At 33.8% G+C, this 15,637-nt stretch overlaps 1 protein-coding gene across 1 annotated transcript in view; it reads left to right on the top strand.

Annotated features, from left to right (window-relative positions):
* The first annotated feature begins 3,595 nt into the window (after nucleotides 1-3,595).
* LOC128675749 (alpha-tocopherol transfer protein-like) overlaps nucleotides 3,596-15,637 on the top strand; it is a 21,331-nt gene continuing 9,289 nt past the window's right edge. The window contains exons 1-4 of the mRNA XM_053755400.2: nucleotides 3,596-3,753; nucleotides 9,961-10,052; nucleotides 13,573-13,732; nucleotides 15,293-15,548. Coding sequence (XP_053611375.1) covers nucleotides 9,965-10,052; nucleotides 13,573-13,732; nucleotides 15,293-15,548 — 504 coding nt within the window. The 5' untranslated portion in view covers nucleotides 3,596-3,753; nucleotides 9,961-9,964. The remainder of the gene's footprint in view (nucleotides 3,754-9,960; nucleotides 10,053-13,572; nucleotides 13,733-15,292; nucleotides 15,549-15,637) is intronic.

Below are 15,637 nucleotides of genomic sequence, written 5' to 3'. Positions count from 1 at the left end.
CACCAATTTCATTATATAATGTAGTTTTTAAGTTAGACGTGTCAAAATTACAGCCAAGTTTATTTTTCCATGCTCATGTTTGTAGGGCAACCATCAAAAGTTACAGCATATACCAAAAAATTTATTTCACTACTTATTAGTATTGCTTGCCGTACTAAATTTTTGGTCAGCTGTAACAATATTTACTAAATACGATGGGCACTTTAAACATTGCATTAAAACGTATAATACTAAACGCTAAAGCATCTGTGCACTTGTAATTACAATCCGCATTGACATAACAATATCTATCCCAAAATCTACATATCCAAACGTTCTATGTATACTAGGAACAACTCTATTTCGAATTTTCATTTCCTCATATACAAGGGTTCCATAAAAAGTAGTTTCGCGCACTTTGATCGCAATTTTATGGCTTCAAATGCCTCTTTTGTGAAACCTGGGCGGCCGTCTATTGTTTTGTACCATTTACTTAACGTTTGAACCGCCGGATGGCGTATTAAAAGTAGACCTCACATATTAATAAGCTTTGGTGGAATAAAAATTTAAAGTTAGAGCAAAAGTCCTTAAGGCTAGTGGATATTTACCGCGACTTATTTCACTTGGCTTTTAACAATTTCTTTACTTTGAAAACCAATAGTAGTTAAAATGGACGCGTTTTCTAGTGAAATCATTTTTTTTTTCCTAGTTCTCCCAGTTGTTGCTTCAACAAATTAACTTTTCGTTTTAAAAGACGGTTCGAGTCTCTTAAACGTTTTAGGATGGCATTTTTTTTTTTAACCTTTAGTGAAAGGTCAACAACTGTCCTGTACAGTCGCCGTTCCCTCGGAGTACTGCATGTAGAAGATATATGATAAAGTGTTTCTTCACTATTTTTTGGATTTATACATATGTCTTGAATTGTAGCTTCAGGCTTCTTCTTAGAAGTTGATACCAAGACTAGCACATTTTGATCACCCTTCTGTCAATAGACAAAGGAACATAAATAGGTACTTAGATTCATTTTTGTTATCTACCATAGATGACAAAAATGGTAATTTTAGATTAGTAAGGTCACGGAATAATAAACTTCAAGATACATACAGACAACGATATGTTAGTTGGCTCATTACTAGAACTTGTTTGGGTGTCCAGAGTACATATATTTTCGTCTTTAATTTCCGTTAATGACAAAGTTGATGTCTGAAAATAAAATAATGGAAAAATATGAAAATAAGGGTGACTGATCAGTAGTATTGCAAAAAGTTATATAAAAACGAATTACCAAACTTGGCAACATCTGTGTAGGCACAGCAGTATCGAATAAAAATCGCCTATTTCCGCTTGTGGGACGAAAACAATCGTCAGTGAAATGACGAGAACAAATCACATGTGTTTTTCCTGGAAACCAGTTGTCACCTCGTTTTGTAGCGTTTATCCATTGTTGTTTCAGATTTGGACAGTTTGGAAACCTAGAAAATAAGGCGGAAATATTACTTTAATCAATATTTTGATGAGACAAAATTAATGTACCTGGTCTCTCTCAACGACACCGATTTTCAGCAAATGAAATTCCTCATGATCAATCGCGTTCCCCACAAAGTGTTCTGCCCCTATGAGTTGCCAAGGCTTTGTGTCCCTTAGTCGCTTCATATAACATCAACGGGATTAAATGGAGTAATCCTATTCTTGGGCGGAACCACACGGCACATTTTAGATAGGCTAAAATGTGGCGTGTGGTTACGCCCAAGAAAAAATAAATTGTTAGGTAAACTAAATTCATGCGGGTGAAGCGGCGGGGAAAATGTAGTTATTTTTAGTAAATATACATGCAACACCAGCAAATTTCTTATTCGACGACAAAATGGACGTATGATCGCAACCACGCTGCGAATTCCTTTGATTCGTTACAAATCCGCACACTAGCACGCAATCATCACATTTTAAGGTATGATGGTAGCGAAATCTAAGGAACTTATAAAAACTTTACACTAGTTGCGTATAAAGTATGTAGTTGTACGAAGGATTTGCCAAACACAACGCAAAGCAAAAACCCGAATACACACGTGTGGGTACACTACAGTGACATTCATCGATTAGCATCAAATTATCGATCGATTATCATGTCTTATGTGTCCGTCACTACCCTACACGTGCCAAGGCAGAGCGAGATAATTATATGTTTGTGCCATATTGATTTAAGTGCGAAAGAAAGAGCTAGATATATTTTGTTCCTATAATACCTACCGTTTCTAAATCAACACGGTTTGGAAAATTAACAAATTAAATTTTAATATAAAAATAATGACTTACCGGTGAAAAGTGATTCCATCTTTTGTTAAACTGGACGTTGCGCTACACTTACCACACCACTTCACTGCACAATACGGCATTATTTAATATTGTTCTTATTTCCGAGCAAACTGACAGCCTTCGCTTTGACGCTCGCCAGCGGAATAACAAAAGAAAAGGGGCGGGGCCCGCTGTTATGTAGTGTCAGAACATCTGGCGAATGGATTTCTACCTAGTGATGCGCGGTATTTCTGTGTATGCCAAAAATCAATTATGGTTTATTGAAGTAGGTACAGTATATTGTATGACACTTTAATGTAGGCATTTATTTTAAAAGAAAACACTAACAATTGTGGATGATATTTTTATGGTTTAGTTTATATGGAAAGGCAAAGGGATCTAAGCATATACAGCCCAAATTAAGGATGAATTTTCGTAAGATGGTCTGTCCAGTCTCTGACCCTAATCCACGAGCGAGCAAAGCCGTCGGATTTTGAGACCGCAGTATTAGGTCGTTGGTGGGTTATGTATAATTGTATTGAAATAAATCTATCAAGCAAAATCGTTTAGGTATTTAGACAGGATTGAAAAAGAAAGAAAGAAAGAAAGAAAACATTTATTTGCCAAAAACATGAGTACAAATGGTCAAAATGAATTAGACCTACACGTTTTACCGAATATAGGTATGCAAATATAATTAAATAAAGAGGAGCATGCTATCCACTACAAATCCAAAACAAACTATAATGAACTATAATGTACTACACTAGCCCTAAATTCTATCCGAGTCTATCATTAAAGAAATCATTTAAAGTATAATAACATTTATCAGTTAATAAAGACTTGAGGTGGATTGCGTCCGTTCCTTGTACCGCGTTTAGCTAATTTAAGATTTTATTATTTAAAATTTTATCATATGAGCAGTCTTGAATCACCAGAGATGAAGCGTAACTTGGCTTGGTCATGAAAAACTAATACTCCACTAATAGTGTAATATATAATAGAAAGGCGAAATAATAATAGGTATTTTTTGGAATGATTAGGACAAAGGGGATTTAAATTATGTACTCATTAGAATTTTATTTGGATTATTACGACTATTAAATATTTATAAAGAAAGTTTAACGATACGTTGTTATTACAAACTCTAAATTGGAATCTATCCTATCCTATATCAAACGATCCTGCAGAACCATAGTACCTATGAGAACACTCTTTTTCGTAAGCGGTTAACAATGTATACAACTTACAACGTACTTTGTACTATTGACATGCCACAAGCAAGACAAGTTTCTGCGACGACTTTCGTTTTATTTGAGTGCAATGGCAGTCCGACAAACTGCATTGACCCGCCATATTCAGACCTCGTTAGTTTGCTTCCAGAGGCGGGCTAGTTGAGGCGCGCTTTTCAAACCGAACGGGTGCGAATCGTGTGTCTATCGTTGAATTTTTTGAAAGTAAAAGTGAATACATACAATAATTGTAAGTACACACCTCCAATTTTTGTTTTGATTACCTACATAATGATAACACAGATTATTTAATTTATCTAGTAGAGGATGATCACGACTTTAATATTTTTTATTAAATAGTGCAACATTTTGATAATAGGTACACTATACAGAAAAATATAACTTTTTTTAAAAAAATGCGAATTAGTATGTAGATGTATACCTAGTAATTTGTATTTTAGAGTATTTTTAAATGCATCGTGCAATGACCTCAAAGAAAATAATTTACCTATCTTGAAAAGTTTTTATCATACTTACTTATTGATTTTGTTTATTTAATTAAAAGAAAAATAAACGGGACAATAAAAAAATTATAAAATATTTAAGTACAAACACAACAAGAAAATACTTAATATCATTTTTACATGAAAATAAACTTAGTTTTAGTCTTATCACTTTATGAAGCTAACCAACAACTCCTTACAATACCGTTACAATCAATGCGGATCCGACATGACTTTCGTACAAATTCTCACTAAAAAAGTAGCCTATGTTTGAACAGGGGTCTATAATGATATGCATACCAAATTTCATCAATATCGGTCCAGCGGTTTAGCCGGAAAGCGGAACAGACAGACTTTCGCATTTGTAATATAAGAAGTATGGATTACAACTTGTGTATAAAATGTAAGAAATACTTTTAGCAATAGTATTCTTTTATTTACCTGAACCGAATGATTTTAGATGGCTTTAAATAGCGCCTCTACTATATGGACATGCTCAATACGTGGTTCGCTTGTCACAGAGCCTTCATAGAACGCAATTTACGAGGTGTTCCAATTTTTTTGCACATTTTGCTCTAGTGTCTACTGATACCTACACTAATTATTTGAATCACAAGTTCTCACATAAAAGCCTTGACCCGGCGGCATAAACATATAAACAAATTGTTATGCGTATCACGCGTATCGATCAACAATGATTTATCGGATGGTTCGAGTTTTGTACACGAGTATGGCGAAATTAAATGAGGATAAAGAATGATAAAAATACCTGCTATCTCACAGTGGTTCGAGGGATATATTAAATATTTAACACCAAATTTGTAAAAGAAATGTCAATAAAAAAAAATAAAATGTCATGATTTTCGTAAAATCGTTTTATTTAGTCTCATTTTTTTACTTACGAGCTACACAAGTACAGTGATACTTGAATGACAATGACAATACAATATCCAGTGGGTCATTATCTATACCTATTCCTATATAATTCATAAAACTCGAAGTTTAGCTGTGAAATTTTGACAGACTTTCACATTAAGTATGGATTAAGTAGGTAATTAAATGTTTAAAAAGTTTAACTTACAAAATCATCAGAAAGTCATCAGTGTTTTATTTTTCAATTGATATTATAAACTAGCTACTCCCCTGGTCTTCGGCCCCATATGTGCTGATTCTAGGTTACAATATAAGAACAGCTTGCCCAACAAGAAAAACTAAGAAAATACATCAACGCGTTCATGTAATAGGTCAAAATAAATAATTATTTTGATGAATAATTGAAGAACAAAACATTATTAAATAATCTGTGAAACAGTCACTGTTACTGACAAAATTAAAATCACATACAATACTTAGGTCTTTTTAGATTCGCCTAAACGACCCAAAATGACATTGAAACGTGACGCATATTGAACGCAAAGAAAGTTTCATATATGTTATACATAAATTACTACCTTAAATATTTTGTTTATGGAAATTACTTCATGTCAAAACATTTTAGTTTCATGCAATCGTTGAGATTTTTTTTAAATATTTTTGTTTTACTTTTAAATCATTACTACCTTTAACGAGGCACAGTAGCGAATCATAAAGATTATAGTGAGTAAGAGTGTATTCATTTTTTAGGAGTTATTCCATATTATCTATGTAATAAATTTCATAGAAATTAGGTTAGTAGATAGATTTAAGTGTAACAATCGTCCTCAGTCACGAACTTTTGCATTTATATACCTATTAGTGGCCCGGACGGCTTAGCACGGTCAATCTTAAATCACTATCACTTAAAAAACCGTATCAAAATCCGTTACGTAGTTGTTAAGATCTAAGCATACGTAGGGACAGACAGCGGGAAGCGACTTTGTTTTATACTGTGTAATGTTTCGTAGAATTCTTTACGTGTGACTTTGTTAAATAGTGACATATTGAATACTTTATTGTATAGAGCCAAAGTCATTATGAAAGTGGTAGAAGTGATCGCTTGCGTGTCGGCGTTCACTGGAAATTAGTCAATCATTGCAAATTCCTGTTACAATTACAAATTTATTAATTAATCAATATGTAACGTAGGTATTGCATCCAGGGCCCTGGCTGTGTACCAGAAAGTCTAATGAAGACTATTCGAATATTCAAATTTAATGTTTACGAATAAATATTGGTCACAAATTCAAATTCAAATCATTTATTCAGTCAGTTTTTATATTAAATAGTAATTTCTCACAAGCTACAAACTACTGGCATTTCGGAACGATCACAGACGTAAGCTTATTTACCAACAATTTTAAAAAGTCCGTAGAAAATAAAGCGGCTAGAGTCTGACATAGTGAATCGTGTCACAACGTATTTATTAAAATCTTATATATGGCAACATTGAAATTGTTTCAACCTCGGGTTTCAACAGCAGGTAACTTTCGCAAAACATTTTGATACTTTACCCGTGTCCGCCTATTAATTTCTTATTTCCCGTTTTTTCCCGTGACTATTATGTAGTAAATTATGCCTAATTCTTTCTAGATAGGCTTAGATGACGATGAAATCAAAAACACGATCACAAACTACAGTAGTGCTGGGATTTGAAAACATTAAACACTTATTACTGTCAAATTTTAAAGTACGCAAAAGTTGTAATGTACGCCTAAACATTACGTAGGTAATTATGCTTTAAATCTCAATGTGAGATTTCGTCAAGGATTAAACGTTTCGTTTCGTCAACGATTATTTACGTTAAACTTCTAAGTATATGTATATCTAATAAAATAATGTAAGTATCAAATTTATATTTCGTAGTATATACAGTGTTAAAAACTAAATTATTTTTAAATTTGTCGCGGTTTTGTTGTGCCACGACTCGCTAGACAATCTTTATACCTAAGTAATATTTGAAAAAATACATTTAAAGAATCAAATATAAACAAAAATTAGGTTTTGGTAGCTATACCTCTCATCCTCACGTATTTATGATTGCATTTATGTCTATTTCTTAGATACCTATCAGAAATGTTTCTCTCTCTCTCTCTCATTTGAGAGTTGTTCCGCTGACATACGAGTAGACCGTAGGAACCTATGTAGGGTACGCTTGCCTACTTTTTCACTTCACCTTTTCCTCCATTTCATTCACAAGATATTTGACATCAAGTTTTGACGACATCAAGCCAGCACTTCTTAGGTTTGTCCTTATATCAGAAACGTTTACAAGTATATCTAAATTTATCAGAGGTAGACCTTGGTACTAGAGTCTTATGGGTACCTAAGTCTCATCTCCCGCATGTTCCGGTTTCAAGGGTGAAAGAAGCAGTGTAATTACAGGTCACTGTGGCAAAAGATCGACCACAAAGTATTGCCTACTTTGTGGTCGATCTTTTCCCTGGTGTAGAACACGTCCATAGGCTTCGGTGGCCACTTTCCATCAGACGAACCGCATGCCTGTTTATATCTTGGTAGTAAGTATATAAATTGATGTAATACTGCTGAGTATTACGCTTATATAATAAAGATATATTCACATTCAAATCATGTAAACTAAAAGCAGGCTCGAGGACTCACGTGTAGATTTACATCTCACGCACGTATTAGACTGCGAACTTGGCCTGTGTTTTATGTAATTATGTGTCACCATAATTATAATATGAACTCTGTCCTCAATAACTTAGGCTTCTGTTATTTTTGGAGAATTTTATTAATTGGCAAATAAATAAACCATTAATCATGTGAACGACGCAAGCTTTCGTTTCGGCTTCTTAATTATTTTGATTATTAACATATTTAACTAAGGGCTATCCACCTTAACTTCATGGTCAAATTTTTACCTGAACTTACGAAATACTTCGAAACAGCAGCACCAGCCTTAACCGGTAACTGACAAAATGTTGAAAGATGTATGTTAATCAATACTCACTGTCCTTGTACAAATAAATATGAATGCAGTTTTCTTCAAAAAATCTCTTTCATTCTTAATTTTAGTACTTATGCATCTATTTACTTACTACTTTTCTGAAACTGATTTTTATAAAACTTACCAAGCTTTTCAAATTATCCACTTACCAATTTGTATTAGGTACTCCAAAAAATACTTTTAAAAATGTTGTTATTTGACAAGCTGATGTTTTCCTGATTTCAATTTTAATGATTGGTCCAAAAGTTGTCGAAATTTTCCATCAAAATACATTCTCATTGAACTTTTTATATTTACGTAGTACTAAATCGCTTTTACATTTGACGAAAAAAGGTCGGAATATTTCGACCACAATGTGGTCGGGTTTTTTGCGCATTGGTTACCAGAGAGTGACGTCAAACAAGTTATCGTTATCTGCGGGAATTTTGGTCATCATCTGATGACTTGGCAATTAAAATAAAAGACAGCTTTGAAACTTGAACCAGCGTAATTAGGTATCTTTGTAATCAAATAATTATCGGAAACTATCTTTTTCCCGTGGCTCCGCCCGCGTGAATATCTCCGCGGAAGCGTAACAGGCATGATTTCCATACAAACTTTCACCCCCCATTGTGGTAACTTATTTTTGTTCAACGTTATCCTATGGTCCCTAACTCCCAATAACCCATATACATATAACATAGTAGAACTTAGAAGGAAGTTTATGCTTATTAATGTATGTAGGTAACTTATCAACGACAATGAAATAATCTTCATGCAGTTTCACTGTTTTAAACGTTGCACAATTGATATACCTAGTGTAGTGTAATCATATCAATCATCTAACAATGGGGATTCCAGACTGCTTTGAGACAATATAAAGCGATCATTCTTACGAGCGTTTTGACCGCCGCGGCCGCGCTGTCATTCTATCTCCTCCATACAGTCGTATTCCTCATATGGTCATTAAGTAGATTGAAACCACACGACGACTCTCCTGGCTCTAGGTTTGCTATTGCCTTTTCCATTTCCGCATTAGGTAATCAATTAATACTGAATACTCCATACTCTATTGCATCCACAAAGTTGGTATGGTGTTATATATAATATAAAAGTACATTTGAAGACCCTGTCGGGCACAACACACGCATAGGACAGAGGTGGTCGAAATCGAATAGAATTTTTTTTTGTTTATTATGTTGTGTAGGTATGTGTAGTATCAACTAGAGTGCAGGTACAACTTCCTCACGATGTTTTCCTTCATCGAAAGCAAGTGGTGATCTATGAAAACTACTAAATATAGTCATATTGGTATAGAACTCATGTGGCACAGTCAAGTAGGATTCGAACCTGGGACCTTTCGATCACAGGCGAATGGTTTTAAACACTGGAACACCACCGTTTTAATTACGAACCGTAAATTTTTATAAGGTCGGGATCTTTTCTAAAATTAAATATGAATGAAATTAATTACTCCAGTAGAGAGTAATTATTTTATAAAATCTGGTAGTAATTTATTAGAAAAATCGTAGGTAACGAAAGCGCGGCCGCCGGCCGCGGCGGTCGAAACGCCCGTTACGAATGACAAAGACGTCACGTCTAGCGTGCTTGACGCCATCCTTGAACAACATAAATATTTTGCTTTTCATCTGTTCTGATTGTTTACTAAGCATTAGATACATCTTGCTAAATTTAACATTTGATTAATAAAGTAATCATCATGATGTGTGAATTATTTTATTAATCAAATGTTATTTCCGTCGTATATCGTCGGTCGATCGCTTCTTATATTTTTCTTACTCGTCTGTTTCCTTTATTCGGATATAAATATTGCTAGAATCAGTGCATAAAATTATTTTGAAGTCAATCTATACCGAAATAATATTTAATGCAAGTCTAAGTATCTATCTGTCGGTCATGCTTTCACAGCTAGCTGAACCGATTTTCATGAAATTTGGTATGCACTTAATTTCTTTATTATATAATTTTTTGAAAATGTCTTCTGGCGGGGAAACAGATAATACTTAATAATATTTAACAAGCGACATCACTCTGAAATTAGAAGTACATTACTTCTTTTTCTTTATAGAAATATGCCTGATCAAGAGTTGGAGTACTGTCGAGACCTGGTGACGATCAAAGATTGGATACAGAAGCAGCCACATTTGCCTAATGACGTCGGTGAGTAAAAAATATACTTAAATTATTATATTAGATATCTTAACACTGGATGTTTTCTCTCGGGTCCGGTTCTCATCATTTCATAATCTCTCCAAATATTTTCGAAAGCAATTTTATAATTAAAAAATCTATCGTACGATGTTTTCAATAATGATTTTCTGTAAATTCATAAGTTTCAAAAATGAGAGAAAAACGATTACCTGAGAATCGGGACCTATATCTACTTCGGCACATAAACCTATCTAAAATGCAGTCGATTTTACTGTTAATTCAATAAAAAATTACATATTTAGCATCAGTCCTAATAACTAAAATATTTCGTCTTATACCACAAAGTACGTATATTCGACAGGACTCGCAGTGACCGCCTTTCAGATTTATATATCCCAATTAAAACAACCTTGTAGGGTACTTACCAACTAAGTACTTAACTGGATAATTCAACAAACTTGGCGTCCCTGCGCCCAACATTTCGGAATAATCTTAACAAAATCGACAGGTCCACTTTTCACAAACACATTTCGTAATCCCACACCATGAAAAAGGTCAAAACGATTCAAAATTACTTAACATGAAACTTAGGATCGGTATGACGATTTTGTGATTAACCTTCGTGTTGTTGCTTAACTTGTTTCATGCACAACTGCTGCACAGTTGCAACTTTATAGCGCCAAAGATAATAGCCAGGTAGGTCGTATAAATCTTAGTTGGATTAAATATTTTTCATCATTAGTCTTGTAATTGACCAAATATTTTCCTTCAATACTTTTCATGTACTATAAGTCTTTTTTTTTTCTTTTTTTCTTTGTCATCATCTCAAGCAGTTATCGGCACAGTTTGGTCTATCTTTCAGAAACTGTATATTTGTGTAATTTGTTTTTTATGACTGTTCAATATAAATAAATAAAAAATATTTTTTAAAAAACTTCAGTGGTGTCATTTATATGTCATAAACATTGGTGAAATACATACAGACGCACTCCGAGATGTCCACCGAGCAATGCTTGGATGCATTGAGTGGAAAATAGTACCGCTGGAGTGATAAAGTACAAAGAGACCCGAGTGCCCTACAAAGATCAGACTGAATGGAAATGAGTGGAAAATTCTAGTATCGGCCTAGATCCTCTTTGGTTCGCTGAGCGAGAAGTTAATAAATAATATACCCATGTAGGCACGCCGCGCACGCGCCGTCCTGATATACCAACGAGTTTTAGTTACCGATCTAATTCGTTTTTTTTATCAAAGTAGGTAGATAGGGTTCAATGCCCTTAGTGCACCAGCCAAGTTAGTTATCGATTGTTATTAGTGTAACATAACCTACATATATAAGGTATTTTTGGTAACGGCGAAATGAATGAAGGAAAAACAGTATATACTTTTCTCCGAATATATTTATGGTTAAATTTAATTTTTCATTTGGTTTCTTCATTGAAATTGACACGATCTCGTTCTCAAACCCGTTCCACTGTTCCAACATCGCACACAAGTGGTTCCTAAGGATGTGAGAAACACTTTCACAATACTAGTTCATTGGGAAACTTATTAGTTTACGAGTACGTAACTTAATTGGATTTTCATTGAGAAGATCACACCTGACAGACATTCCCACATTTATGAACATACAACCTAAAATATATGTATAAGAGGAATAAATAGAAGAAGGTGCAGCTGCAAAGCACAAAGGTTTTTTTAAAGTTTAAATTTAATTTCAATGATATCTGTTTTGTTGTACAAATTACGAGGCCAAATCATTTATTCAGATTTATCAATTAGACCTTCACAGGCATTTTTTCACGTCAAATTTATATTACACTAGCTTTTGCCCGCGGCTTTGCCCGCGTGAATTTCATAGTAAAATCTCTCGTAAACTCTGTAATACTGGCTACAATCTGCTGAGAAGAAACGCTTAAAAGCAACTTGAGTGTATTTTAGTTACTTCGAATAAATGTTTATTTATTCTATTAAAAATTTGATGAAATGTTTGATAACTTTTCAAGGTTGTAGCTATTAAAATTTAAAATTGTATGAGTCACATCACGTGTTTGTTTAACTGGTTTTATAAACAAAACACTGTCACGCGATGCGCGCGTTTATTATTTGATTCTGAGATTTGATGATTTCACATTCAATTATCGAAAAGACCCATAGAAACATGTAAATTATCTAACTTGTTGCGTGCCCTGCTCTGCCTGGGAAAATGTTGATAAATATCAAAACTTATTTTGCTCCTAATGTTTGACATTATGATTTTTTTTCAAGAGCGTAAAGTAAAATCTTATACAAAAGTAAAATGCTTTAAAGCAAAAAAGTTAAATCTTCGTATTAATCAGATTTATAAGTAGTAATTGAATTGGTCAAAATAATACATCAACGAATACTAGAATGCTGTTATTATAAGTAATACTAAGTGCCCCCGGGGCGTCGCTCCCGTGGGAATATCGGGATTAAAAATATCTAATTTATATTCTATCAGTGTACCATTTAATAACAATGCGTCCAGTAGGTTTTGCGTGAAAGTAACAACATACTTACGCACACAGACACCCTCACAAACTTTCGCATTTAAAATATTAGTAGTATGTTTTGCGAATATCGTGTTTTGCGAACTTGGTGTTTTACGATGTTACCTGTTGTTGATGTTACCTACGGTTGTGGTATTTCTTGCTTTGGTGTTTTTTTTTCACTTTCACCCCCTTTTGAGTTTTAATGCATTAACTTATTCACTCACGCTTTTACACGCTTTTATTCTTCAGTTTAATTATGTATTTCACTGTATAATTACCTACATTATCTGTCTGCTAAATTTCAAATTTCGACGTTCAGTGGTTTTGATGTTGCGACTTACTGCGATATACTCGTATATCATTCCGGCTTAACCTAGATGCAGCCGATCTTCGTTGACTACATTTAGGTGTAATGTTTACCTTCGGTTAAGTTATTATCCGGCCAAACCTAGGTCTAGCCGGCCTTCGGGTTAGTTGTAACATATACAAATTATATGAATGTAAATGTTATAATTAAGTATCTACTTTGTATGCCGGTACTGATAAGAACTTAATGTATACAATGAATTTCAATATCAGTGCAGAATCATCTACACTTAACACAACGTTAGGTTAAGGCCGATGGACATTAAGATGTCCAGGTTTCTCGAAAACCGATTACAATTTCTCTTCCTATTGTATATTTACTTATCTGGAGATCTGTATTAGGCCAGTTGGTAAAAAAAAACATTATCGATCTTCAGGACCATTTACTTTTTCAATATTTAAATTGACTGTGTTCAAATTTTAATAACAGAGCTCCTAGGGTATTCTAGTTTGGGAGTCGATGTTAATAATTTTGTAAGTTAAAAAAATAGTTATTTGTTCTTCTTTGTAATATACATATATTTATGATAGCGGACCCTGGGATCCGACGTTCAACGTCTTCTCAGCAACGCCCAGATGAGATAGAGACTTTCTTGGCTAATTGAAAGTTTAAAAGTAGCCAATTGTTTTTAACATACATGTTTATTCAGAGGAGCTCCTCATCCGCCGGTTCCTGGCGAGCTGTGGCTACAGCCTCGAGCTGACAAAACGCACCATCGACTTCTTCTTCACGCTGCGCTCCACCGCGCCGGAAATATTCTGCAAGCGGGACCCCTGGGCGCCGGAGATCAGACGAGTGTTTGAAATCACGTAAGTTTTTATAATCAATTTTCTCTAGATATTTATAGGTATCACAAAATAAAATTTGTTCCTATGTTTTAAAATAATTACTTAAGATTTTCGGGGAACACTTTTCACTGCTAGGCAAAGGCCTCCCACAAGACATATAAAATAATATATATTTTTTTAAATCATTTTTTGAAGTTGTGTTACGCTACGCCACCGCGGACAACCAAATGAAAATTAAAGGATTTATTTTTAATTTTAAATGTCCTTTTGATTCAGGAAAGGTCGAAAAACGACCTCAATTTAAAATAACAAAATTCAACATCATATCAGTTAAATAAATACCACGGTCATTTATCATTATACTTGTTTTAGTTTCTCCAAATCGTTATAATATAAATCTTTGATCATCAACTATTCTTCTCTGTATGCTTGGGTCATTATTGGGTGGCTAGATAATGGATAAGTTTTTACTCTTGTCCGATGCAATCAAGTTCACATAAATAAATACATATAAGTTGATAATAGGTAGGTACAGATAATTTGTTTTCATTGCTAATTATTTGTTTTGTTAATAAAAAAGTTTATACTGCGTCGCATATGTATTGCGTCTCTATATTGCATTCTATTATTTAAACTACACTTTACCTAGTATCGTGTTTCTTTCCTCATTCGCAAATAACCCAAGTTGTTTAATAAAAAAATCCAAAAAACCCAAAAAAAACGATCCACTGCGATCATTAATAACGAATAGAGTTTTTTGTTCGATATAACTGACACGATCACGGATGTGTTTTAAAGATCTGTGATCCTTATTGTATGTTATATTTATTTATTTTCATTGCATTACATATACATATATATTCTCTAAGTAGACCCGGTATTTAGTACACTCCCGGGCAGATAAATCTAAGTAAGCCAGTTAGGTGGAGGGATAATTGTACATTAAGGAAGCAATAAATAATTAGAATCGAACAGTTTTTTCTGTCTCCGATTATACATTCACTGGATTTTATCAAAAAGTTAAAGGACAATAACATAATATGCTCTAAGTACGTTAAATTGCACAAAACGAACATCGATGTCAAATAAGTATTCATACTTTAACTTTAAAGTTTAATTTTTAAAAATATATTTTAATTTGTACCAGAAGTGTTGGTGGATTCATTGATTCATTTCAAGGTGGCTAATTAACATAGATATTAAACAGAACTTAAAAGAAATATAAAACACTTCAATATTAACGTTTGAAACGTTTGAAAACGTTTTGAAAACTTGAATTTAATGCATTTTTGACATCTTACGAATTTTTCGATCAGGGTCACGTGTCCTGGCCCGAGTTCAACATTTTTTGAACACTTAACATTGAAAAGAAGAAAGACACGAATTCCTGTGCAGCACTTTTGCTGTACGGTTGTACGCCTTAAAATTCCATATAATTTATCTGAGCACATGCTTCATAAGCATTCGGTAGGCATGGAGCTAAAAATGCTTTAAAAAACCCGTGCTTTAAAAATAAAAAATAATTCGTTTTAAAATAATGTGAGTTCTTCAGTTTTGCTTGAGTTTTTTTATTCATTACAGAGACCTGATCCCGCTTCCTCGAAAAACAAAAGAGAACTACAAAGTGTTCCTTTATCGACTGAACACCACAGAAATAGACCTGTTCAACTTCGTAGACGCGGTGAAGACATTCTTCATGCTGGCTGACACCAGACTCACTGAGGAAGAAGACATCCCTGCTGGAGAAGTTCCTATTTTCGACGCCACTAATGTCTCCTTGAAATTCATACCGAAGATCAACTTGTCTGTGTTAAGGAAGTACATGCTCTATACACAGGTTTGTTTTGTTTTTATTTTAATTTATCTCGCGTATGCGCACGAGTTCAATGATGCCGTTTGTTTTGTGTTGTTCTTTATTGATTACTA

The sequence above is a fragment of the Plodia interpunctella genome, chromosome 15 (genome assembly GCF_027563975.2).
Source record: "Plodia interpunctella isolate USDA-ARS_2022_Savannah chromosome 15, ilPloInte3.2, whole genome shotgun sequence".
Classification (NCBI taxonomy): Eukaryota; Metazoa; Arthropoda; class Insecta; order Lepidoptera; family Pyralidae; genus Plodia; species Plodia interpunctella.
This window is presented reverse-complemented; position numbering and strand designations above follow the sequence as displayed.